Consider the following 27,168-nt stretch of genomic DNA (forward strand, 5'->3'; position numbering starts at 1 on the left):
GTTTGACCAAAACAATCATTGGAAAGAATGTGGAATAACAGGAAAGGGCTGATCCGTGCTCCTGGCAGTATAGATTGGTACCAGCACTTTGAAAACATTTTGGCATCATCGTGTAAAGCTGTATACCCCGCCCCTCTGACCCAGTCCTGTTACTCCTAGGTTCAAATGAGACAAGTGCAAGAGGTGTGCACAGGAAGGCCCTTGCCAGCCTTGTGAGTATCACGCAGGCAGGCTCAGGTTTTGTCCGGCATGAGCTTACGTAATTGGAGAAAAATCACAACAAATCGTAAATGTGACAAAACCCAGGAAAGTACCATATTAGTTTTTAAGTTAACTGTCTCACACACCTCTATACCCTTTTCCTTCATTCTTTTGGCTGCATAGACTTAATCCCCTCTTTATATGACAATGATTTCCATAATATCATTTTCCATAGAGAAAATGAGAAGATTGCCCTTCTTCTAACATAGTTCACTGAACATTATTATTAATATTTGGGATGTAGAAAACATGTGTCTTCACATCCAGACAGACTCACTGTAGTTCTGTTATAGGGTTATGACCTACAAACTCAGAGAATCTGACAAATTTTACTTTGTGTGATTCTCATCATTAAAGAAAACATGTAAAGTGCATTTATAAACATAGAAGCATGACTACGTTCCTGACAGGAGAGAACTTCCAGGTCAGAACTGGATCCTCCACTTACAACTTTACACACCTGAGTTTTTTCAGATTAGCTTCCAGCTCCCTACATTTCAAACTAGGTTTCTGCCCCAACACACACATAGGTCAGGTGCTGGATGTTGTGGGACATTCCTGTTCTGATATGACCATCTGTTCATGCACCTTCCTACCCTGGGGTGAAAAGCAAGAGCCTGACATTAAAGACTGCAAACCTCACACATACTCTCCACTGAACTCAAACGCATCCCTGATGCAACCCACCTTGGCTCAACCCCAAATGCCTGCAGCCGTGTATCACCCAAGCTGAAAAGGGCTGAAGGAGGGGGCGCAGGAATGTAAAGAGAAAGTGGCCCTCTTCCATCGTGGTTTAAATGTCTTCCTTCTGTAGATTTTACAAAAACATATGACCATGGGAACACACTGCCAAGGTTCTTCTTTCGGGTCCATGGGAGAGACCCATGGGAGGGGCCCTGAAACTCCAATTTCATTAGCTTCATGGTCAGTTTGCCTCCAATAATAACAAAATACTGGAGACAAGTGTCCACAGAAGAACGGATAAACAACTGGACATAAACGACTTCACAGAAACGCAATGTTACAGCAGTGAAAATAAATGTTCTACAGCTTGCTTACACTTAACAGCTTGGGTGAATCAAAGAAACGTTCAACGATAAAAGCAAATCCCACCAGACTGTGTATCATTTGTATAAAGCTCAAAAAGAGAAAAGTCAAACAATATATCCTTTGGGAATGCCTCCACCTATAATCAAATGACTAAGAATGTCAAGGAGAGACAAAGTTCAGGACAGGGGTGGTCGAGGGAAGAAGCAAGGGGTAGCTACAACCCGGGAAGCGCCCGTATATATGCTCCACGTGGATAATGTGGAGTCACAGGCTTCCGTTTTCTCAGTGTGCTTTAAAACTTACATATTTGCTCAACATGTGATTTCGTGTGCATCCAGTATTAGCCTGAAAGCGCTGGAAGTCCTGGAGCCCCGCGTCCCTCCTTCCGGTCCCGCGCTTTCCCCGTCACTTCACTGCCAGCGGCTCGGGGACCAGCTCCAGCGAAGTGCGACCCCCGGGACCCACCCGGCACGTGACTGTGTGACTATCCCCGCAGTAGGGTGGGGCGGGTGGAAAGGTCCAGAGTATCTCACGTGCACACTAAACCTGCTCCGTTAATTCCAGTTATTCGCCGGCTAGAAGCAGATCAGGGTTCGAGGCCCACGGGGCCTCACCCACTGCCCGCAACACCCCCCCTCCCCCCGCCTCCAAGCTTGCCGACCCCCCCACTCCCACCCCCGTCCCCGCCCCTTTCCCGGCGCCTTGACTCTTTTCCTCCAGCCCCGCCCACTAGATTACGCGAATTTTTCCAGGAGGATCCCAACATCCGCCCTCCCCACGGAACCGGCCCGCTTCAACCAGTCTCCGGGATTTACAACCAGCCGGAAGCCGGGAAAGGGGCGTGGAGAACGCGCGGAACTGCCCGCCCCCGCCCCCTCCCTTCCGGCCTCTCCGTCGGGCCCCGCCTTCCCCGCGCGCAGCGGCGCATCCCAAAAGCCGGAAAAGTGGAATCTGCGCTCCGCGCGGTTCCCCAGCTGCACGGTGGCCGCGTGGCCGGGCTCATCGGCCGGAAGCCCGGCCCAGCGCCTCAAGGGGGAGCCGCCCCGAGAGGGAGCGGACGCGGCCGCAGTCCGCGCGGGTGAGCGTGCCCCCGGCCCCACGGCTCGGGCCTGCCTCCCGTCCTACTACTCTCGTGCGGGACCCGGGCGCCGAGCCGCGGCGGCGGGACGGGCCCCTGCGCAGTCCCCTCCCCCACTCCCTGTCACCGCCCCCACCTCCGGCCTCGTGCCCAGCGCGCTCCGCCCGGGCCATGGCAGCGCCATGACGTCACGCGCCTCTGCGTGCGGAGCCGCGGTGGAGCGGGCGGCGCACGAGGGGGTTGACGTCGGGGGGAGGGACGACGCCCAGGGGGAGGGGAGGGGCGTTGGCGCGAACTGGAGCAACGCGTCTGCAGCCCCGCCAGCTCCGCCTCTGTTCCGTCGCGGGGACCTGCGTTTCGAGCTCCTCCCTCTCGAGTGCAGCGGCCCCCCACCCCCACCCCCTTGACCTTTTCGGGGACTTGAGGTGGTAACCCTAGACCTTCACTTGTAATTTCGTTGGAATTTTTCTGGAAAAATGGAATCTGGCAATGTATCCTAAGAATTTTTGTTTTGAGAAAAATATTTCTTAGCATATTTGGCAGCCCCCAAATTAGGTTAAAGCCTGTTTACCAAACGCTGTCATTTTGCAAAAACCTGTTTGGTTGTAAATAGGAAGCGCTGTGGTTGAAGCCTTGCACACGCTGAGAAGGTGTGAGCTTCAAGTCCCTAAGCCTCCAGGTGCTGAGTCCCCCGTGAGAACTGACCCCACGTAAGAGAACACGCGTGTGTACTTCGCGCTCAGCTCTGACCTTGGAACCTAGTAACTGCTGCACACGTATTACTAGCGATCTTGTGGCTTCGTTTGAAAGACTGCAGTTGTGAAGTAGACCTTTTTCTTTTTGTGTTTTCGTTTGTGAACGTGTAACAGAAGGATTTACCCCAGAATTTCTGTGATGTCTGGTATGTCAAAGTGCAAGTCAGTCCACAGACGGAGGTCAGTGGTGTGAAGCCGTGTGCAGTGTATGCAGACAGAACTGCCCTCACCCGGCGGACTCGGGCGGGGGCGGAAGGGAAGCTTGATGGGAGCATCGCCTTCTTTGTTCTTTTGAAGCAAAACCTGGGGACATGATGAACTTAGGGTTCTTTATCTGTGACTTTATTGAGGGTAAAATAAATCTCAGTGTATAATTTCTTCCACAGAATATTGAAGGATGTTCGTTCCAAGATCCCTGAAAGTCAGGCGGAATGCTAACGATGATGGTAGAAGTTGTGCAGCCAAGAAAGTCAAACCAGAAGCAGAAGACCCCCAGCTGGGTGCGGGCGGGGATGGTCCAGCCGATGATGCCTCGGGTACCAAAGAAGCTGCACTAGCGGCGCATCACGGCGCCCAGCCGTGCCCTCTCCCCGGGCCTGCCAGCCAGGTGCCTGAGGGGGGTCTGGCTGGACCTGGGCAACAGGCGCAGGACAGCGATCTCCTCGAAGAGCCGGTGAAGTCCTTCTCCAAAACGCAGCGCCAGGCCGAGCCCGGGGAGCCGGTGTGCGTGGTATGCGGGCGCTACGGAGAGTACATCTGCAATGAGACGGATGAAGACGTGTGTAGCCTGGAGTGTAAAGCAAAACACCTTCTGCAGGTGCGCGGAGCGGAGGCGCCGTTAGCGCCGGGCGGTCCACAGAAAGCGGGTTCTGAGCCAGGGGCTCCACATCCTGCTTCGTATGTCTACACCGAGCACGCCTTCATCTCGAACCTTCGGGAGGACCAGATTGAAAACCTCAGACGGCAGCTGGGAATCGTGGTCCAAGGGCCAGGCGTCCCCAGGCCCATCATTGACTTTGAGCATTGCGGCTTCCCTGAGGCCTTAAACCTCAACCTGAAGACCTCGGGCTACGAGGTCCCCACCCCCATCCAGATGCAGATGGTCCCCCTGGGGCTTCTGGGCCGAGATGTGCTGGCCAGCGCGGACACCGGCTCTGGGAAGACGGCCGCCTTCCTGCTTCCCGTCATCATGCGAGCTCTGTTTCAGGTAAGGTAGAGCTCACCTGTATGAGCCTCAAGAACAGTCAAGGTGTTTACCAAGTGTCATCCTCAACTACGTTAAAATTGCAAACTGAAACCAAGTACTTAGATCTTTAGTCCCTGGAACTAAATTTTATTATATTGAACCAGTCTCTTCATTGAAGGTCTAAAAAATTGCTTTCCTTACAAAGTGTTGTCTTTTTAACACATTTTCTGTTCAAGGAACAGGCTTTGGGTTTGGGGCAAAAATCCTGCTGACCAGGTGAGCTGTGATTTTTGTGTCAATCTAGCCTGCTTCGATTTTGTGTTTTGAAAAACCTGATACCAAAGTCAGAACACTATTGTAGAGTTTCAAGATATACCGCTAAGCGTGACCTGCGTTTCATCTTAAAATGATACCGCCTTGCCTTACTCATTGGTTTATAAGCACTCCTGAACATAATTAGTTTAACACACGTTTTGAGTAATTATTTGCCAAGTACTAGGGAGTTCGTGAGGTTTGGAGGATGGCAAGGGGGGAAAGGAGTGAGAAATGTAGGCGAAGGGAGAAGAGAGAGAGGAAATTTTGGAACGCTAAAGCGTAGTAGAAGATAATGTGAGAAAAAAATAAAAGACTAGATTTTCAAAATATAGACGACACTCACCAGAAGACCATAATAGAATGTTTGTATAAGTGAGGTCTCCTGACAAAGAAAGAAGTGAATCTACAAGAGCGCTGAGGGGAAATCGAGGGTAGGATGCCAGCCTTCACCCAGATCTTCAGGGCAACCAGCAGGTTTCTCTTCCGAGGAGGCTGGCTGGAGGTCGCACAGGCCAGTCGATGGGAAGCCAAGCTTCAGTTTTCCCGCCTTGATTGAGGCAGACGCCTCTCCCTGGTCCTGATGGTGGGGTCTTCCATTGTCTGTCTGTGTTATGTGAGAAATGGGTGCAGTTTATGCTGGCTTTGGAGGATTCTGCAGTTGAGCAGAAGGCCGGTGGGCTGATGGGACCACGGGGGCTGCCTTGAGGCTTGCATCCACAGCAGCAGAGCTCACTGCCGGTGTGTTTCACATCTCTGCAGAGCAAGATGCCATCCGCGCTCATCCTCACGCCCACGCGGGAGCTGGCCATCCAGATAGAGCGCCAGGCCAAGGAACTGGTGAGCGGCCTGCCCCGCATGAGGACCGCGCTCCTGGTGGGGGGCCTGCCCGCCCCCCCGCAGCTCCATCGCTTGCGCCAGCGCGTTCAGGTGGGCTCCCTGGACCGAACGCCTTTGCAGAGGACCTAAGCAATGCAGGGACTAAGGGTTTTCGCCCCCTGAGGAACTTCAGAGTGTGATTTTAGGTGGCCTTTAAAGTCTTGCCACGTGAGCCTTAATTTTAAAGTTCGTTTTCTGTGGGGAAGGCCAGGAGCACAGGTTAGGGAGGTGCCTTTTGTTTTCCCAACGCTGTTGGATGTTCTCACAGCCATTACCACCTTTAATCATTGCGTTTGCTCTGGGAGGTGGGGTGGCGTACCCCCTCTTTCACGGCTGAGAAGGTGAATCTCCGAAAGGTGGGCCTTACCTCAGGATCGTGGCTGATACACTTTAGAGTGTGATTCCTACAAACAAGGACATTGTCCTTCATCATCACAATCCAGTTATAGACCCAGGAAATTCACGCTGGTCTGTTGGGATGCATTAACATTGGTGTCACGGCTTCCGACCCCACTCAGGTTTTGCTAGTTGTCCCATCAGCTTTTTTCCATCAAGTTCAGAGTCTTTCGTTGCTTGTAGCTGTCATGTCTCTCTCAGTGTCCTCAGTTTGGAACCGATCTTTCCTTTTTTCTCAGGATCTTGGCACTGTTTAAGGATTATAAGCCGCTTACTTGGAAGAACAGCCCTGAACTCATTAGATTCAGGTTATGGGTCTTGAATTTAGTTCTTTAACAGAACATCACAGAAGAGATGCTTTTCTTTTCATTATATCCTTTTAGATGGCACACAGTTTCAATTTGTCCTTTTACTGGTGCTTTTATCTGTCAAGTTAAAACTGTAGAGTTTGTTTGTACCCTTTGTGTTGAATAAGTATTTTAAGGGGAGTACTTTCAGGTTGTAAATTTATTGAGCTTCCCCAAACTTTCCACTTACTCACTTTTTTATATCAGTACGGACTCATGGTTCCCTGTTTTTTTTACAGGGGTATAATCTGTTTGACCAGTGGAAGCACCTTCCAGTCGGTTTCTGTGTCCTTTTATCATATCCTTGTCACTCTTTGACTACTTTCTTACTTTCCATCTAAAGAAGATGTTCCGTACTTACCTCGTTCTATCCTGGCCTCGGCCCTGGAACTCTCTCCACGGAGCCCTGGCTCTTTTGGTGTGGAGAATAGTCTTCAGAAACCGAGACCTGGGCTCTACCTGGGCTCCTTGCTGTTGGACTGTCATTGCTTCTGGGACCTCAGCCTATCCGAGACCATGAGTTCATGTTGATATTTCCAGTTCTCATTCATCACAAGGTTCCTTTTACGTTTTCTGTTTCCACGTTGGTAACTCTGACGATGAGAAACCTGCCATCCCTTATCCTTTATGTAGTTATTTATCTGCCCCATCCCCCGGCATGTCACCAGTGTCCCTCCCTCACAGCGATGCCTTCCTTCCTGGACTCTGCCCTACACGGCCTCACCCCTCCTCGCCCGGCTGCCGCACCCCCTGCCGCCCGGGCCAGGACTCACAGACACCTACCCTCTGGGAGGAAAAGCAGCTGAAGCGTCTGTGTGCTCGGCAGAGCTATATTTCAAGAGTAAGGACAAGACGAAGGCCTACTCAGATAAACAAAACCAAGAGAGTGTATTGCCAGTGGACCATCTAAAGGAACTTCTGGAGGAAGCCCTTCTGCCGATAAAGAAGATTCCAGAGAGGAAGGTGGGGGGTGGAAGGAAGCTGGTGCAAAGTCGGCAGTAAGTGTGTGGGCGAAGCTAAGCAAACACAGGCCAAGCGAACAGTGACCAGGAACAAGCCGTGGTTTCAAAATAATGGGGTGAATACCATCCCACAGCGTGTAAGGGCAGGCGAGATGCGATCGCGGTAAAGCAGCACCCTGGATCTTTCAAGAACAAGCTAAAAGTGCCGGTTAACTTTATATTAAGTTATAGATTTGTCGACATTCAAGGCGAAGCACTCAAAGAATGAAAAAAAGTTGATGACTTCCAAACCGTCAGAGGGGATAATGGAAGAGAAGGAGTGAACTCAAGTCAAAGTAATTAAAATTGACTTGATATCTGTGGATGTCTGAAGTACCCACGCCAAACCCTGTGTTCTGGGGATACAGACCTTTTATCTTCCACGGCGATGTTACCACTGTGCGGGTGTGGACTGGAAACGTGGGTACAGCTGAACATAGGAGGTCATTTGTAACTCCACCAGAGTTATCCCGACACTGTCTCATATAATCCCCACGATAGTTTTTAGCATTTCCATCTTACGACGGGAAAACAGAGACTCACACCATTATCCAATGCTGGAGCCACGATTCCTGCTGAAGTTTCACGAAGCCCCTACTTTTAACCACAACTTCAGCTAATATATGATAAAACTGTTAAGACCCTTGAGTGACCTTAGAGTTCATTGTACCCAGCCTCGTAATTTAAAAGTGAAATAGCAGGCCCAGAGAGGGCAAGGAGTTTGCACTTGTTCACGGAGCCAGATAGCGGTGAGCGTGCTCGTAAGGCCCTCCCAGCGTGGGCCCTGCCAGGTTCTCAGGCCTCAGCCGCCTTCTCCCCCCTCCACCCACGCCAGCCTCCCCGCCTCCAAGCTCACCGGTCACGATGCCCTTCCGTCTCCCTGGACCTGCCGGTCGTGCTCACTCCCGCTACTCCTGTGGGTGTTGGCTTGTGTTTTAGCAGCACTGAGTACATCCCTCCATTGATAACACCCTGTCGTGATTCTTGTGAGCACGTACGTGTTGGCTCTGTTTCTTCCTTAGTGTCATGACTTTCACGAGAGCAGAGACCAAGTCTGACTTACGCATCATCGAGTGCCGAGTACTTACACCAGAGTCTGGCATGCATTGGCCACTCAGTAAGTGTAGAATGAAGGAATATGTGAGTGAATGAACGCGATCGAACTTTCTAATTTGCCTTTTCTCTTTCGTTCAGGTTATCATAGCAACTCCTGGGCGACTTCTGGATATAATAAAGCAGAGCGCTGTAGAACTTGGCGGTATAAAAATTGTAGTAGTGGATGAAGTAAGTAGTGGTGTTTAAAAACGGAGTTTTATATAATCTGTGAAAAGCACGTTATGGTTATATAATTGCATTGTATATTTTCAGCCATTTTGTCTCCCAAAGGAAAACAATTCAGGGATTTTTTTTTAATTTGCGGTAGTGGTCCTTAAGCTGATCCTTGTGCAGCACTGCAGCTAAACTAAAATTAAACCACCACTGTCTTGTCCTAATTGATTGAAAATGTAAACTGAACAGGTATACTGTATTCTCAAGTGTTACGTTTTTTTAAACATGCTGGGTGTCATTTGTCTACAAAAAAAGAAAGAAAGAAATCAGTGGCAGATAACTCGGGGAGTTTTGGAAGTAGCTAATGATGCCTAGTTGGAGGAGCTTATTTTTTTCTACATGGACGCAGGCGTCTGTGGTTGTGATTTTCTGTGTTGCATAGAGCAAATAGGCATTTTTATACTCTGGGCTTGCTTAATAAGTAAAAGTGTTATTATTTGATGATAATCCATCACGTACCAACCGGACGGGTGGGGGGGTGGGGCACGGCTGTCCTGCCTGCGTGCTCGTTCCGCTGGCTGTGACGAGGCAGAGGCTTGGGCCTACCCAGCAGTGATCAGTGCTGACCAGTGACAGCAACCTGGCCTGCGTCTGTGGCACCAGGGAGTCGCCTCGGGACAGCAGAGGGTGTGGCCGCAACACAGCCAAGACCCAGAAGACGGGGGTTTGAGCCTGTACTGCGCCTGCTGTGAGACCTTGGGCAAGTCATTTCATTTTCCAGAGTCGTGGCAAGGAAGAGTAGTGGTTGTGAAAACGTCTCGCACTGAAAAGTCCCGTATAAATGTAAAATAATATCCAGTCCTTTAGAAAGTGCTGCTAAGTCAGCGTTTTCCTGGCCCGGCCTTTGGGGGACCTGATGTGTTGCATTGAATTCTCGTCCTTACTGCCACCCTGAACGTGTGGCTGGGTTTCCCCTGTGGATAAGCCCATGTCCTTAGGTTTCCCCTCCCCGTCTTACGAGCCTGAGGATGATCCTTGTAGAGAATTTATTCATGCCCCCCTCTTTTCAGAGCATTTTCGTTTTCTTACATTAACAAGGTTTCCGGGGCACCCCAGGGCTGCGCTCAAGGTGATGGTGCCCGAGGAGTGCTGTCCGGCAGAAGTGCACCGATGCCCAGCTCCTCGGTGACTGGGGACGTGGCTCCTGTGTGGTCAGGGAGAGGAGCCGGTCAACAGCATAATCGGTCACATACTGAAACTGAAGTCAGTACAGAGGTGCTCTTCGGGTGCAGGGGACGAGCCCTAGGTGAGATGGGTGGCGTCACAAAGAAGCTGTAAACACCCTCCAAGCCTACAAGGTGCCCTGTTCACAAGAGCAGGCGAAGGTCTGAATTCGTCCCGAGAGCCGAGGTTTGCCCTCCCCCGATGCAAGCTGTCAGTAGGACCGTGTATGTGCTCAGGGTTCAGGAGGAGAAATGAGAGGGGGCGCGTTGGCTTCTCAGAGGTCACGGGACTTGACCTGAGCCTCGGAAGAGGGAAAAGGATTTCGAAGATTAGAGGATGCATCCAGCGTCCCAGGTGAAGAGACTAAGGCGAGCAGACTCCGTCGGGTCGGTCAGTGCACGCGGTCGGGTCGGGCAGTGCACGTGTGCGGGGCCGGCGGGAGAGACGGGCGGGTGTGCCACGTGGGAAGTGGTGGCTTACGAGGTCTGCTGCCCATGCTGGGGAATTAGAGGAGGAAGAAGAAAGCCAGCCATCGGCCCAGAAGAAGGGGGAGGGTCGGGGACGGACTGGAGGCAGGCATCGGGTTCGCCTGAGGGTCACAGTGAATCACTTACGGGTCGTGTGATGACCGGACACGCAGGAGGACGAAGGTGGGTGGGGTGTGCCTTGATTTAGGGCCCACGGGGACGGGCTGGGGCCTGGTAGACACACTCGAGTTGGTTTTGGAGATGTGGAATCTCACGTGGGTGCTGGATGAAGGGGCAGGTACCAGACCCACGCGTGAGAGTCCACGGGACGTGCTGGCTTCTCTAAGGAGGAAGTTGAGAGAGACGAGGGGTGGGCTGAGGCTCTGCCTTCTGCAGCTGAAGACAAGTCAGCAAACAGAGAGGTGGTCTGAGAGCCCAGAGGGAACCGGGAACAAATGATGTCCTTGGGGAGAGGGGCCACTGTTCGGGGGCGGGGGGAGGGGGCCGGACACAGGAATGGTCAGGCCAGAAGTCTGACAGTCCTTTAGGATTAGGAAAATCTGCTGCCACCCTCCGCCTCCCCCGTGTCCCGAGGATTCTCTCCCACCCCCTCCGCCTGCTCTTCCTTCGTTCCGTGTCCGTGACTCAGAACCTTCCCTCTGGAGCCGCCCTGCAGACCTTAGGCCCCCTCGTCTCTGCTCCGGGGACCCGTGCGCAGACCGTCCTTCTGCAGTGTGTTCCCTGCTCCACCCCGCGACCAGGCACACTGTTTGCCGTTTCCCCAGTGGCTGAGATGGAGAACCAGAGCTCGTGCTTGGATGCTCTGGCTCCGTGGGTCTGGGGTGGAGCCCGGGAATGTTTGCACTGCTTACCTTTAGGAAGGCTTGGGGCACACGGACCGGACCGGACTACCTGCTGGTGCACAGTGCTGAGAATAATGAATGCTTATCTATCTGTCAAATCCATTAGGGCTTTTCCCGTGCTAGCCTTTGTTCTTGGTTGTGAGGATGTGATGGAAAGCGAGGTGAGCTGTGACACAGGCGTGTACACAAGGTGACGGGACAGAGGCGCCCGAGGAGAGGGGGCCCCTCAGGTGGGAGGGGCCTCTGGGGGGCTGAAGAGCAGCAGCTGCCACGCGGAGATCCGTCTGGAGGAAGGACTCCAAGCGGGAGAAGGGCCGCCGGCCACAGGGGGACAGGTGAGGACAAGTGGCGAGTGGGGCAGGTCCGGGGAGGGAGACGGGCTTGCAGGAGGGGTGAGGGGGAGGCCGGGCCGGGGCGGGAGCCCTCCTGGAGTGATGGGAGGTCTCGGGAGGCTTGGGCCAAGGAGGAGCACCTGTGACACGTCCTCGGGCATCTGTCTCATTGCCTGAGGTGAGCGGGTTCTGGTCGGCCGAGGCGGGAGTCAGGGGTCCGCACGGACGTCAGCGGGGTCTGCGGGGCTGCTGATGGATCGGAGGTGGGGTGATGATGAGAGACGAAACAGGTGCCTGACGGTGCCTCTCCCGAGATGCTGCTGGAGTAGGACTGGGTCTGGCAGTGGGAGAGACAGTCTGTTTTGAACATGTTAAATTCCAGGGGCCTTGAGGTCCAGCAGGGGCCACGGAGTGGGCAGTGAGTCTCCACCACTTGAGTCCAGGGAGGCGGTTATGGCCCCGAGTGAGGTTTGGGCCGCCTTTGACGTGTCCGTGGTGCTCAGAGCCCTGGAACTTGTTGAGCTTCCTAGAGAGAGAGTGTGGGTTGAGACGGAGGGAGCCTGGGACGCAGCCCACTGGCTCATTGATGTACAGAAATTGTCTGAAAAAGGAGAGCCAGGGAGGGAAGGAAGACCAGGGCTTGAGGGAGTGCTGGTCAGGATGTGCCGTGCTGTCATTTAACTGTATCGCGTTTCAAGGATACGAACATAGTAAGTTTCCCTTCTGGACCATCAGTTCTGGAAAGGTACGGTCTCCTTCCGTTTCCTCACCGTCGAGCACACAGCATTGAGCTTGGTGTTCGTGACGTAGGTTTGGAGCCAGTGGTCCCCAGTCCACACCCCAGCTCCACCACGTCGTAGGGCACTGTGTCATGTGCCTCAGTTTCCACATCTGTAAAGCGGGGTCGCGATGGTGCCCACCTCCCACCATGCTCCCTTGAAAGGTGCCCAGCGTCCAGTAAATGCCCGTCGAATGGGGACTGTCAGTCACCGTTGGCTACGAGTTAAGGTTTGCTGAGTGGAGTGAATGTTTAGCCTGGGGACCCTCAGGAGTGAAGTTTTGGTGGCAGAGATGGACGTCAGATTGTCTGGGATTAAGGACATCACGAGCAGTGAAGAAATGCAGGTGACACCAAGAACAGTCCCCAGAAAATTAGGCCAGGTTTGCTGTTTAATTAGGGGACACCTATGTTCACCTCTTACCTTATTAATGCTTATTCTGTATCCAAGTGCCGTCTCCCCCCGGGGACTCTGAGATTTTCAGAGTAGCCTTGTGTTCATTGTGAGTGGCTCTACTATTTGAATCACCTTAAATTTAAGTAGTGCTTTTAATTCTAAGAGGTTTTTTAAAGTACATGTTCCCTCACATTTTAATCTGTTAACATCCCTCTAAGGTAGGTAGGAAATAGGTTTATAAATGGAAACTGAGGTGTAGAAAGAGTAAGATTTTCCCAAGGTCTGATTGATAATGGCTTTCAAAAAGTACAGTTTAGATGGGAACCAGTCATGAATATTGTTTAGGTAGGGGCATGTGTGTGTGTGTGTGTGTGTGTGTGTAAATGAAACAGAACTTTCATGAAACAATACCCTTGTGACATGTGATTTCTCTATTCTCATATGTTTTATTCTGTCCTATTTTGTGGTTTCAAAAAATGCTCTTCATGGCCCATTCTGCAGTTTGAATAACAACTGTATTCTATGAGTAATCCACGTACATTAAAGAGAAGTTAGAAACAGGAGGAAAAACACCCATATTCCCATTGAAATAACCATAAATAACCATAGTCATTGTATTTCTTTTTCATTTTCTCCTGGCCTTGAGAATTCAGACATTATTCTGTAGATGCTGGGAAACCTTAACGGATTTTAAGCCTGAGTGTATTATACTCAGACTCATATTCTCCACGTGGAGAATAGCCTTTGAGCAAGAAAGCTGGTTCCCAGGAGGGAGGGGGAGGGCTTGAGCCAGGGTGGTGGCTGTAGGGAGGGGGAGGGTTTCCAGACACAGTTAGGACGTGGATAGTAAGTGAGGCGGTGCTGCTGTCTGGGTAGTGGGGTGATGGGCGAGTTTGGTTTTCTCTACTTTGTTTTGTTTACCAAGTTTTCTACAGTGAGCACGTTATTACTTCTAGTATTTAAAAATAATAATAGGGCTTCCCTGGTGGCGCAGTGGTTGAGAATCTGCCAGCCAATGCAGGGGACACAGGTTCGAGCCCTGGTCCGGAAAGATCCCACATGCCGCGGAGCAACTAGGCCCGTGAGCCACAACTGCTGAGCCTGCGCGTCTGGAGCCTGTGCTCCGCAACAAGAGAGGCCGCCATAGTGAGAGGCCCGCGCACCGCGATGAACAGGGGCCCCTGCTCGCCACAACTAGAGAAAGCCCTCGCACAGAAACGAAGACCCAACACAACCAAAAATAAATAATAAATGAATATTTTTTTAAAAAAAGAAAGAAGTATACTCTTTAAATAAAATAATAATAATAATTGCATCTTAAAAAGAGTTAGACAGAGACTTAAAAGTGGCTGTTGAATGTGGCACCTGGGGAGTGATTGAAGACCTGAAGGAGCCGGTGAGGGGCGGGAGGTGAGCCCTGGACCGGACAGTGGGGGGAGGGCGGGGAGGCGGGGGAGGGAGACCGCAGGGCTGGAGGACTCTTCCAGGAAGTTTGGGTGAGAAGAGAAACTGAAGGAGTTTATTTCTCATGGTCTTATTTTTTCTGAACCAGGAGAAGCAGGGCCATCTACTGAGATGAATGGGGCTTAGTGGGATTACTGAGGCACGTGGGGATGTTTGCAGACACACTGTGGGTGTGTGTTCTCTCTGTCTGCTAGTTAGTTGAAACGCTGAGAAGGACCTTGCTGGTACTTTATATGCTTTACCTCATTAATCCTCATCACAGCCCCAGGAGGTAGTTACTATTATCATTTCCATTTATAAAGGGAAAAACTAAGGCTTAAAGCTCTTCATTAACTTGCTTGAGGTCATAGGTAGAGCCGGGATCAAAGCCCATCATGATAATTTCATATTTTTTAACTGTCATAGAGTGAATAATATTAAAACAAGTGATCAAGCTTCAGTCTAACCGACAGCACATTAGTGGACACTAAAACAATTCAATGTCTTATTTTCCAAAATTATAGACACCCAGATTATATTTGAAAATCAAGATAGCCTTAACTTTTCTTTATTTTAAAATTAAAAACTTAAAAAATTTTTTTTCAGCAATACATTCATTGTTTTTATTTATTTTATTTTATTTTATTTTTTTCCGGTACGCGGGCCTCTCACTGTTGTGGCCTCTCCCGTTGCGGAGCAACAGGCTCCGGACGCGCAGGCTCAGCGGCCATGGCTCACGGGCCCAGCCGCTCCGCGGCATGTGGGATCTTCCCGGACCGGGGCACGAACCCGTGTCCCCTGCATCGGCAGGCGGACTCTCAACCACTGCGCCACCAGGGAAGCCCCTGTTTTTATTTTTTTTTAATGTTTATTTATTTTTGGCTGCGTAGAGTCTTAGTTGCGGCACGCGGGACCTTTCGTGGTAGCGCACAGGCTTCTCTCTAGTTGTGGCACACAGGCTCCAGAGCGTGTGGGCTCCGTAGTTGTGGTGTGCGGGCTCCAGAACACGTGGGCTCTGTAGTTGCGGCTCACGGGCTCAGTAGTTGTGGCACGCGGGCCCCCGTGGCATTTGGGATCTTAGTTCCCAGACCAGGGATTGAACCCTCGTTCCCTGTGTTGGAAGGCGGATTCTTAACCACTGGACCACCAGGGAAGTCCCTCATTGTTTTTAGAAACCAGCAATGCAGAGGTATATACAGAAGTGAAAACCCCCAAATTAATTTTTTTTGTTTATTTAAAATCATATTTTATTATAAATATATGTTCATGGTAAAAAAAAAAAAATGCAAGAACTTCCCTGGCGGTCCAGTGGTTAAAACTCTGGGCTTCTGATGCAGGGGGTGCAGGTTCAGTCCCTGGCTGGGGAACTGGGATCCCACATGCTGCACGGTGTGGCCAAAGAAAAGAAAAAAAAGATCAAACTTTGCGAAAAGCTATAAAATGAAGAATAAAACTGTCCCCCCCCCCCCCCCCGCTCACAGGTCTTCTCTCCAGAGTTAGCAATTAACTTTCCTGAGTATATACACAAATGGTCTCATGTTATACATAGTGTTCTCTATTTTGCTGCTTTTCTCCTAGCAGGGATAAAGAGCTTTCTGGTCATTTTTCATGCTAGCACTGTGTTGTATGGTATGGATCTACCATAATTTACTTACCAAGTCTCCTCCTGTTGGATATTTAGGCTGTATATGGTGGGGGTTTTTTGGCCACTATTACTAATGCCATAATGAAAATCTTTGTACATCGTTATAAACGTAGTTACACAGTATGTAGTTTTATATAAATATATTTTTTTCTCAGTTAATCCTTTGGCTTTTGACATTGTGGTGTATTTTTCCGTGTAAAGAGTTTTAAGTTTTTTACGTTCTTAATTGTATCCGTTTTTTTTCTAGGGTGGCCCTGGGTTTTCATGTAGGACTAACTTTACAATGATTTTGTTTAGGCTGATACCATGTTAAAGATGGGCTTTCAACAGCAAGTGCTTGACGTTTTGGAAAATGTGCCTCATGACTGTCAGACCCTTTTGGCTTCGGCCACGATTCCAGCCAGCATAGAGCAACTCGCAAGCCAGCTTCTGCGTGACCCCGTGAGAATCATCACTGGGGAGAAGAACCTGCCCTGCTCCAACGTGCGCCAGATTGTGTTATGGGTGGAAGAACCGGCCAAAAAGAAGAAACTGTTTGAAATCTTGAATGTGAGTGGTAAAGCGGTCAGCCCTGCTTTGTAGGTTGCACTTTTCACAGTTTTTTGTTTTTTTGCTTTTTTTGGCCACACGGGTTGTGGGATCTTAGTTCCCCGACCAGGGATTGAACCCGGGCCTTCCGCAGTGAAAGCATGGAGTCCTAACCACTGGACCGCCAGGGAAGTCTCCACAGTTCTTTTTTTTTTTTTTTTTTTTTAATAAATTTATTTATTATTTTATTTATTTATTTTTGGCTGTGTTGGGTCTTCGTTGCTGTGCGCAAACTTTCTCTAGTTGTGGCGAGCGGGGGCTACTCTTTGTCGCGGTGCGCAAGCGTCTCATTGCAGTGGCTTCTCTCGTTGGAGCACGGGCTCTAGGTGAGCGGGCTTCGGTGGTTGTGGCACACAGACTCAGTAGTTGTGGCTCGCAGGCTTTAGAGCGCAGGCTCAGTAGTTGTGGCGCATGGGTTTAGTTGCTCCGCGGCATGTGGGATCTTCCCGGACCAGGGCTCGAACCCGTGTCCCCTGCCTTGGCAGGAGGATTCTTAACCACTGGGCCACCAGAGAAGCAGTCTGCACAGTTCTTGAGAGAGTGCTTTTTAGATGCAGCTTCAGGGGAACCTGCTGTAGATGTTTAATAATAAATTGCTTTGCTTACTTCAGAATTCTTTAGGGTTCAAGTAAATTTTTATTTGTGAAAACATGCAGTATAGACGCGAGGTTGATTTTTTTCGCATTATTATAGAAAGATATTGAAATATCAAGGTTATTCCCAAAGAATATTTTTTTGTTTCAAAAATTTTTAGTAGTTTTATATATAAGGTAAAGACAGGTTCTTTCTTGGCTGTTCTGTCCTTGAGAAATAGGATTTTTTTAACAGTACCTGGTTTAAGTAGAAATTTGTGAAGTGGGTGGTATGTACAAGCGTAGTTGTTAAAGATACAGTATTAAGTTAAATATGGTTTATTTTGACTTACGAACAATTTTGGAAATTTTAAATTGCACTTAAAATCATTTCTGCAGTTTTCATGAGGTGATGCAGAAGCGTGAAGGACGTACACTGTTTGCCTTCTGTTTGTGCATATTTTAAAGAAAACACTCGTTTTAACAGAATGTGCCTTTTTTCCTTCTTAGCAGTGTTGGTAAACCTATTGATAACTAGCTTATACTAATGCTCTCAGAAAAACGTCCCATTGTAAATTATGTTATAGCAGTAATTTTAAATATGTGTTTTTAATGTTTCAGGATAAGAAACTCTTTAAGCCTCCAGTGTTAGTATTTGTGGACTGCAAACTAGGAGCAGATCTGTTGAGCGAGGCCGTTCAGAAAATCACAGGTCTGAAAAGCACCTCTGTGCACTCGGAAAAGTCCCAGCCGGAAAGGAAGAACATACTGAAGGTGACACCCAGCGTTCTGTTTTCTTCTCTTTCCTGTAAATCTGTTTTGCCTCATTTTCAAGAGATACCATATTATCTGCTGCTTTTTAAAGCAGACCTTTGTTTTTTAATGACCCCGAGAACTTCAGGCACGCAGCGGTGTGAAGTGAATTGTTTCTCTCGCTCAGCCTTCTGTGTTTTGGGAGCAATAAGCTTGTCCCCTAGGGATTGTCTACTAAATAGATTAATCATTCAGAATCTGCCATTTCTGAAATCAGGTCACTTTGGACTGAGGCAAAGAGTAGCTCACCTTTGGAAAAGGTTTGCCTGAATAAATTATTGGAAAAAATTGGGGGTTGGGGTCGGAAGGCCTTTAAGCTACATATGTCTCTCAGATGTACTAAGACCTATACTTACTGTGAAGGTATTGCAACACCAGTGTTGGAGAAAGTGTTGAGAAAAGGAAGGATAATCTCAACGACAGAAAACCACTCAAGAAAAATCCCCAATAATGAATTTTGTTGCTGTTTTGGAAAGGGTTTACTTGAAGGAGACTATGAAGTTGTCGTGAGCACGGGGGTCCTAGGAAGAGGCCTGGACTTGGTCAGCGTCAAGCTGGTTGTCAATTTCGACATGCCTCCCAGCATGGATGAGTACGTGCATCAGGTAGAGATTTTATTTGTTACCACCGTTTTGCTCATGAATTTTCTTATGCAAGGCATTGTCGTTATAATGGGAAGTTAAAAGAAAGCAGGACGTAAAACTGCATGTATTTTTGCTTTTAAAATATATAAACTAAATTATGTTTTTCACAACTATATGGATGCGTAGAATGCATTAAAAATCAGTTGGAAATAAAAAACTAAAACATTTATTTAAAAAATTTAAGTGATTAGCTTTTGGTGTAGTTTAATTTTCTTTATATTTTTTGTTTTCTTAGTGAGTATATTAAATGGCTTTTATAAGCAGAAAAAGAGGGCTTTGTTTAAAAAGGTTGTTTTAAGTTGCTGCATCTGGCCAAAATAAAGTCGATCTGCTGAAGTGTTTGTTTTTTTAGGAATCATGTCTTCATCTCCTCTTCATACCCTTATTCGCTCTAGACTTTCACCTTTCAGAGTTTGGTTCCTTTCCTTTGCTGCCAGAGATAACAGCAGCTCTTCTTTCTCTCAGAAATAAAGCCTCTCTGAGCGCCACGTTATCTCACTGACCGCTACCTGTCTTCCTTCTCCGGCATCACTTACAGACTCTTCAAGTAAAGCCTTTCTCTGATGTTCTTAGAATCACCTCTGAATGTCACATTTACTGAAGTTGCCCACTGAAATGCCTGTAGTGCCCTTACTGAGTTGTTGCTTTATTTTTCGTAAGACTTAATAATGTAGCAGTCTGCTCTCTCTCTCCCTCCTTCTCTCTCTCTCTTTTTCCCTTTCTTTCTTTTTCTTTTTCTTTTTCTTTTTTTTTTTTTTTTTGGTACCACCTCATTTACCTGTGCCTCAGGGATTTGACTATTCCACAGGAGCTGACTGTTCACGTAACTAAACTTTATTTTCTTCCAAACTTTCAATTTTTTTTTTTTTTTTTTTGCGGTACGCGGGCCTCTCACTGCTGTGGCCTCTCCCGTTGCGGAGCACAGGCTCCGGACGCGCAGGCTCAGCGGCCATGGCTCACGGGCCCAGCCGCTCCACGGCATGTGGGATCTTCCTGGACCGGGGCACAAACCCGTGTCCCCTGCATCGGCAGGCGGACTCTCAACCACTGCGCCACCAGGGAAGCCCCATACTTTCAATTTAATGATTTTTGGATGGGACTTCCCTGGTGGTGCAGTGGTTAAGAATCCGCCTGCCGGTGCAGGGGACTCGGGTTAGAGCCCTGGTCCGGGAAGATCCCACGTGCTGCGAAGCAGCTAAGCCCACGAGCCACAACTACTGAGCCCGTGCTCTGCAACAAGGGAGGACACCGCAATGAGTAGCCTGCACACCTCAACGAAGAGTAGCCCCCCTTGCTGCAACTAGAGAAAGCCTGCATGCAGCAACGAAGACCCGACGCAGCCAAAAATTAATTAATTAATTAATTAAAAAGAAAAAAATAATAATTTCGGCTAGAAATCTGTCTAGAGTATTAAAATACTTAAGAAGCTTCTTTGCTTGTTACATGGAACATGCTGGTTATACCTATGTACCCGTCTCTTGCTGTCCCCAGGCCAGCCCTGTGGCTGGCAGTTATCAGGCTACACCCACTGTAATACAGGCAGCGTGCCTCGGGGATGCTGACAGGTGCAGAGCTGCGTGCCTCTCCTCAGAGGGGCCACAGGTTCTTCTGCTTTTGTAGCTCTGTATTTGGGTGTTTTTTGTTTGTTTCAATCATCAAAGTACACATACACACGATAACAAAGCACACAAATAACGAAAGATATAAAGTGAAAGGTAAGTCTTTTCAAGGAAGCCCTCCTACCTTTGAGTGGTTCCCCCAGTTAACACTGCAGAAATGGTAAATGCATGCGTGTGTGCATATGTACAGATGTGATGTGCATGCCCTGTCACACCTTCCACATAAATGGGACCATATTATACTCTCTATTCTGTGCCGCCTTTCTTTTTTTTTTTAACGAGGAAATATATTTATTTTATTGAAGTATAGTTGATTAACAATATCATGTTAGTTTAGGTCTACAGCACAGCGATTCAGCTCTATGTGTGTGTGTGTGTGTGTGTGTGTGTGTATAAATAATATATTCTTCAGATTGTTTTCCCTTACAGGTTATTACCTAATATTGATTCGAGTTCTGTGTGCTATATAGTAGGTCCTTGTTTTTTATTTATTTTATATATAGTAGTGAGTATCTGTTAATCCCAAACTCCTAATTTATCCCTCATCCCACTCCCCCTTTCCCCTTTAGTAACCATAAGTTTGTTTTCTATGTCTGTGAGTCTCTCTGTTTTGGAAATACATTCCTTTGTATTTTTTTGTTTTGTTTTGTTTTAGATTCCACATACGAGTGACATCATATGACATTTGTCTTTCTCTGTCTGACTTACTTAGTATGATCATCTCTCTAGGTCCATCCACGTTGCTGCAAATGGCACGATTTCACTCTTTTTTATGGCTGAGGAGTATCCCGTTGTGTATATGTACCACAGCTTCTTTATGCCTTCGTCTGCCTGTGCCTTCTTTGTTTATTGAAGAGGCCTTAGACGGTTTTCCTTATCAGCACGCACTAGGCACCACTGAATAAGTGTTGGTATGGACTGAGCGCTTAGCCTAACGCCAGGCACTGCTCTGAGCTCTTCAGGTGTTTTCACTTGTGGAATCTGGCTCATTCTATTTTCGTGGCTGCATGGGAGTGTGTTATATGGATGTCCTGTAATTTATTTACCAAATCCTTCATTGCTGGACAATCAGATGTTTCCCGTGTTTTGTTATTAATGCTGCAATGGACACCTGTATACACAGTTCCCTGGGCCTCTCCTGCAAGTGCATCTGTAAGAGAAATTCCTAGTGGGAGAACTGCTGGGTTAAATGATACGGGTATTTAAAATGACAGTCAGTATTCCCACGTGTCTGATTTTTAATTTCAGGGGTGCTAAGCTTCTGGAGAAATAATTCTGTATTGTTAACATTAGCTGTCTTTGGCCGGGCTGCGTGGCTTTGTGGGATCTTAGTTCCCCGACCAGGGACTGAACCCAGGCCCACAGCAGTGAAAGCTCCGGGTCCTAACCACTGGACCGCCAGGGAACTTCCTAGCTATCTTTTAGAATTTGGAGACCGTTGCAGTTAATTTTTAACTGCTTTTTATCTCAGTATAACGTATCTAGTATAAGTTACATCTCAGATGTAATCCACATGCTATACAATTTGCCAGTTTCAAGTGTACAGTTCATTGGTTTTTAGTATATTCACAGAGTGGTGCAGCCATCCGTATAATTGATTTTAGAAAATTTTCATCGCCCCCAAAAGAAACCCCTCGCCCCTCCACAGTCACCCCAGTTCCTCATCCCATGCACACACCCTCATTCTAAGGCAACGGCGACTGAACTCGGTAGATTTATGTCTTCTGGACATTTCATGTAAATGGAATCATACAGTATGTGGTCTTTTGTGACTTGCTTCTTTCACTTAGCATAATGTTTTCAAGGTCCACACATTGTTGTCGTGTTTTATTGACAAATAATATCCCATTGTAAGGATACACCATATTTGTCCATCCATTCATTGGTTGCTAGACGTTTAGGTTGTTTCCACTTTCTGGCTACTATGAATAATGCTGTGAACGCCCAAGGCCATGTTTTTGTGTGGACATGTGTTTTCATTTCTGTTGGACATAAACGTAGGAATGGACTTGCTGGGTCCATGTTGAACATCTTGGGGAACCACCAGACTGTTTTCCCATGCAGCTTCATATTTTACATTCCCACCAGCAAAGTATAAGTGTCCCATTTTCTCCATATTCTCATCGACATTTACATTCTTTTTTTTATTATAGCCAGGTTCATGGATATGAAGTGTTTTGGATTTGCCTTTCCCTAATGACTAATGACGTTGCACATCATTTTGTATACTCATTGGCCACTTGTATACCTTTGGAGGAATGTCTGCTTAAATCCTTTGCTTTTAAATTGGGTTGTCCTTTTGAGTTGTAGAAGTTCTTTATATGTTCTAGAGACCCTTATCAGAAGCATGACTTGCAGATACTTTCTCCCATTCTGTGAGTTGCAGGCATTAATTTTTAGTTTTATTGAAACAACTCAGTAAGGTAAATAAATCAGGTAAAAACAAAAGCTGATACTGAAAAACAGCATCTCCCCCTTATTTCTCCCCAGTCTCGCTCTCTGCAGGCCACCCCTTCCAGCTCTTTTAGAAGTTTCTTCTTTTACGGCGTTAAGGACGTTCTGTCTATTGGCGGGAACTATCTATTCATTTAGATAATCTGAGTATACTTTAAGTTCTACGTTTCAATTAAGGAGCAGAAATTGACCATGATTGTGTGTTTCCCTCCCTTCTGAAGAGTTTCTCAGCATATTTGGAGACACGTTTTGTTCCTTCTCACGGGTCTCCACAAATTTGTGTCTGTTTAACTCGGTCAAAATGAGAAGTAACTTTATGCAAAAATGGACTTGCTTCAGTCTCACATTTCAAGGCACTTAAGTACTATAAAGGAGATACAGTCCTTTTGCTCTTGATGCAATAGCTTTCAAAAAGTTTCTACCTTAACCCACTCACAATAAGAAATATCTTTGCCTCCTTACCCCCTACACGTACATACAAACATGCACACATATGCACACACGCGCATAACTGAAACACAAGCTTCACAAACGATGCTCACTTTTCTTATTTTTATTCTCTTATTTTCTATTTGGGTTGTTTCCTTAACACGATGCTAGTGGCAGCCCACTAAATTGATCTCACAAGTATATTGAGGTGAACAACTCAAAAAATGCTCTCTGAACAAATGTTCATCTTAGTGAAGCTTCTGTAAATACTAGTCTTCGTTTTCTTTCAAGAGACATTAAGATTCTATGTGAACATTTTGAAAACGTCCTTTGCATTTCATTTCAGGTTGGAAGAGTGGGGAGATTAGGTCAGAATGGAACAGCGATTACTTTCATCAATAACAACTCGAAAAGACTCTTCTGGGATATTGCAAAACGAGTGAAACCCACAGGGTCCCTTCTCCCCCCCCAGTTGTTAAATTCCCCTTACCTTCACGACCAGAGGAGAAAGGAGCAGCAGAAGGATAAACAGACGCACAATGATCTGGTTACGGGGGCTAATCTTATGGACATTATTAGAAGACATGATAAAAGTAATTCTCAAAAATGATTTGTGATACCACGTTGAATGATCTTTATTGCATATTGTCAGTGAAATTTCTGTACATTATTCCTGTGTGGTTTGATGAATGTGACATGCACATGAAACAAAAAGTTAACATGATGTAAAAAGTTTTAATAGACTGTCAAATTTATACAGCAATATTGTATTTATTTTCCTTCTTAATTTTCATAAATTAAAAACAACAACAGAAAGTGAATTACTAAATGAAGTAAAAATTTCTTCTCTCTGGAAGAAGTCCTTTTTTTTTTTTTTCAATAAAGATTCCTCGTAGCTATCGTCAGAACCAGAAACCCACACATCCTGACTCAGATGGTGATTCTTCTGTTTTATATCCACTGTGCTGCGTGCACATTGGCACCTGGATTATTGTTGAATCAATGAATATTGGAGAAAAGTAAATGATAAAAAATGGAAGAAATGGTCAGTGCCCCTTTTGAAAGAAATGTTAAATATCTATTTTCTCTCTCCGTTTTCCTTTCGGCTAGATAAACGTAAATTTATTTTACATCTGATGTGGGCTGCTCATCAAATAATGTCGAGTTATGTGAATGTTGCATTGCAATATATGGTTTTATGTTAACGCCACTTGGCTAATTCAGTTGATTTACTTAAAAAATAAATGTAAAAAGTGTATTATTGTACTCCACACATCTTTCCTGAGCTCACACTATGTTCTGGATGTTTGTTCAGTGCTCAGGACACAAGTGGACATTGTGCCTGCCCTCAGAGCTTACAGACTGCATAATAAACCAACTTTAAAGTCTGGGGAATTTAACAAAACCAAGATGTATTTCTCACTTATGGCAGGACTGGCAGCTTCTCCTCTGGGTCTGAGGTCTTCCATCTCTTGGTGGCACCGGCTTAAACACGTGGCCTCCAGGGTCGGCCTGAGAAACACATGCAGGTGCTGGCCCGTCTGGGCTCAGGCTTCCAAACCTCTCAGCTGGTGATTTTAAACACTGGGAGGAAGGATGGGCATTTTGCTTTGATGCAGCAATACTTTCATTTCTTTAAAAACCATTAGTATTGGTTTAGCTGGGTTAGTTAGAAAGTATGTTATGTAAGTGTTGGCACTTAAACAAGCATTGTACCCTCAGCATCCTCCCCCGGGGGTGAGGGGCCAATGCAGGTAACTAAACCCTAGCGTTTGTGGTCGCCACCCAAGGGGAACAGTGGGGTCAGAGTCTCCCCAGAGTGCGCGAAACCTCAGGACTCCCTCTTGCCCCATTTCTGTCTGCCGACTGTTGAGCGGTATTTCAAGGGACCAGGCTGCGGCAACCCTTAAGGCCCAGGGCGCTATCAGAGGTGCAGTGAGCACAAGTCTGCACACACACCAGGTGCTGTCGACGTGTTGGTAATACCAAAGAAAGGGCAGCTTTTCAGGAGACTCAGACGTGATTATAGATAAAAGCAGTATGACCAGAAACGCAAGAAAGCTTTGCAAATCAGCATTTGCAGGGGAACGTATTTAATAAGCAAAACCAAGTACTGTTGGTCTGTAACATCACCTCCCTGGTCAGCTTAACGCGCGGGCACCCTGGCTTCTGCTCCCACCGCTGGGCACACGATCCTGTGTCTCTGTTCACCTTCTTCCAGCCACGCGTGCCGCGTGCTCTCCATTCCGGGTTTTGTATTGCGTGGGGCATGTGGACCACGCTCTTGGAGACTCACTTCTTAAGGCAGCAGGTGGAGGAGACAGCGGTGGGGAGGGAGCCCTGACTCACAGGCTTGTTATGCGGACCAGACCTCAGTGCTGTGCAGAGCGCGGCGGCAGCAGCGGCGGGTAGAGGGAAGAGGGAAGAGGGAAGGCACCAGTGCCCTGCCCTCCCTCCTCGTCCCCCACCATCCCCCCACTCCTATTTCTGGTCCTTCCTGCTTCTCCATATCTCAGCCTCTCACTCCTTGAGATCTTGGCAACAACACCTTCCACCTCTCCCATCTCCCCTCCTGTTGGGGACAGGTGGCTGCAAGGCAGTGGTTTCCTCCCTTAATATATCAATAATTTACAGACCAGAAATTAAAACTTGTTTTCATTGGTCCCAGTGTTGCTAATATTTTTTTCCCAATTAAAGATGTTATTTTTTTTAAAAAGCTACCTTCTCTCATTTCATGAAAGAAAGAACGTGAGATCTAGAACAAGAAGGAAGGACATACTCTCTGAATGAGAGCCACTTCTTCCCAAGAAGGGAGAGATGGCAACCTTACACCGATGAGCCACATGATAAAATTTTAAGTAATAGATGTTTGTGACGAATTACTATACAGTTTGAAATTTTAATTAGCTGAAATAACTAGTCATGTATGCTCTCAGACATTTGTTTTGCTCTTCTGCTAATTGCGTTACGTGACAGAGGTACAGAATTCACTTTTTAATTGCTTTATTGCCAGATGGAAGCAGACATCTTTTGTATGTCAAACACCTTAATGAAATTAAGCAGCTTTTAGACTCTGCAGTATGCAGTGCCATTTTATAAGATACTTTCAATGGCATTCTATTCATATTTCTAATACCAAGCACATTGTTAAATCAGAATTTTTTTTCCAAAAGCCCAAGTTTGTGTGTCTGTGTGTGGTTTCATAACATCTTTATGAAGAACATTGCCACATACTTAAACTGTGACTCACACTGATGAATTGAATAAATCTAAGTTGGCTCCATGAACTCTCATATTTTCTGATAAGACAGTACTATTGGGGCTTCCCTGGTGGCGCAGCGGTTGAGAGTCCGCCTGCCGACGCAGGGGACGCGGGTTCGTGTCCCGGTCCGGGAAGATCCCACGTGCCGCGGAGCGGCTGGGCCCGTGAGCCATGGCCGCTGAGCCTGCGCGTCCAGAGCCCGTGCTCCGCAACGGGAGAGGCCACAGCAGTGAGAGGCCCGCGTACCGCAAAAAAACAACAACAACAAAAAAAAAACAATACTATTTTCTGTTGGCAGGCTGAGTATTATTCGGGGTGTGCCCTTCTTTGGAATTAATATCAGCACAGGCCTTATTGCCTTGTTATATTTTCTGCTTAACACTGTCAACACAAATTTCGCTCCATAAACTAGGTAGGTATCCAGAGGTGACAGGTCATTCAAGGTGACTTTCCTGGAAGACACATGTAAAATGACTCCGGGCAGATAGGACTCTTTTGGTGTCTCCCAGGCGCACTCAGAGTGACCCCAGAGGCACTAGGGCCACAGTGTGAAAACCAACCAATGATAATTAAGGAAACACACTTCTTTTGTTCTGCTGTGGGTGGGAGGACCAATTTTATAATGGCACATGTGGTGTTATTGGACAGAATTGCAAATAAAGTCAGTATAAGACAAATGTTTACTTTTTGGTTGTGTTGACAGTCATTTGTAAAATGTTTACAAACAGTGATTTAAAATTTTGAATTTTAGCTTTCCAAAAAGTTTGCATATCCTTCTTTTTCTCACTTCATCTCAGAAAGATGAAAACTTGGCAAAGCCTTTTGCAAATTTTTTTCATTAGAGGAAATTAATTCTATGTCTAATCTTTAGCTTTTCTCATCTGTAAGATGAGAAAAGGATTGCTTTAAAATTCTTTGAGGTCTTCCCAAACCTACATGTTCTGTGCTTCCTGCTTTTAAATCTCTCCCTGTCTGGAATATGCTTCAGAATCACACAGGGTGGAGGAGTCTGGAGGAAACTCGTTTGGCCAGGAATTGATCATTATTGAAGCCAGTGCTGGGGGCGTGGAAATTCATTATTATTTGGTCTACATCTGATGTGTC

General features: G+C 47.2%; 1 protein-coding gene and 1 long non-coding RNA gene across 8 annotated transcripts in view; one reads left to right on the forward strand and one right to left on the reverse strand.

The window, feature by feature from the left end:
* The window catches only part of LOC149750407 (uncharacterized), a 43,007-nt gene extending 40,191 nt beyond the window's left edge, over positions 1 to 2,816 (reverse strand). Inside the window, exon 1 of one of the 2 annotated variants that reach the window (XR_016391828.1) lies at positions 1,615 to 2,816. This is a non-coding gene — a long non-coding RNA (uncharacterized LOC149750407). The remainder of the gene's footprint in view (positions 1 to 1,614) is intronic. The other variant, XR_016391829.1, reaches the window with a different exon arrangement.
* Positions 2,213 to 26,568, forward strand: DDX59 (DEAD-box helicase 59). 6 transcript variants are annotated; one of them, XM_089906259.1, is made up of 9 exons: positions 2,213 to 2,389; positions 3,259 to 3,324; positions 3,531 to 4,351; positions 5,405 to 5,572; positions 8,460 to 8,549; positions 15,981 to 16,232; positions 17,465 to 17,617; positions 18,133 to 18,261; positions 23,149 to 24,060. In XM_089906259.1, exons 3-9 carry the CDS (start codon positions 3,542 to 3,544, stop codon positions 23,410 to 23,412), a joined length of 1,866 nt encoding a protein of 621 aa, XP_089762385.1. In that variant the 5' UTR covers positions 2,213 to 2,389; positions 3,259 to 3,324; positions 3,531 to 3,541; the 3' UTR covers positions 23,413 to 24,060. The 6 variants fall into 6 exon arrangements, with proteins under 6 accessions (XP_089762385.1, XP_022417720.1, XP_089762391.1 ...); XM_022562012.3 differs by lacking the exon at positions 3,259 to 3,324; XM_022562013.3 differs by lacking the exon at positions 2,213 to 2,389 and having other exon boundaries at positions 2,633 to 3,324.
* Positions 26,569 to 27,168: the final 600 nt, after the last annotated feature.

The sequence above is a fragment of the Delphinapterus leucas genome, chromosome 1 (genome assembly GCF_059928025.1).
Source record: "Delphinapterus leucas isolate spDelLeu-1000000601 "Yukka" chromosome 1, BTC_Dleu_Yukka2, whole genome shotgun sequence".
Classification (NCBI taxonomy): domain Eukaryota; kingdom Metazoa; phylum Chordata; class Mammalia; order Artiodactyla; family Monodontidae; genus Delphinapterus; species Delphinapterus leucas.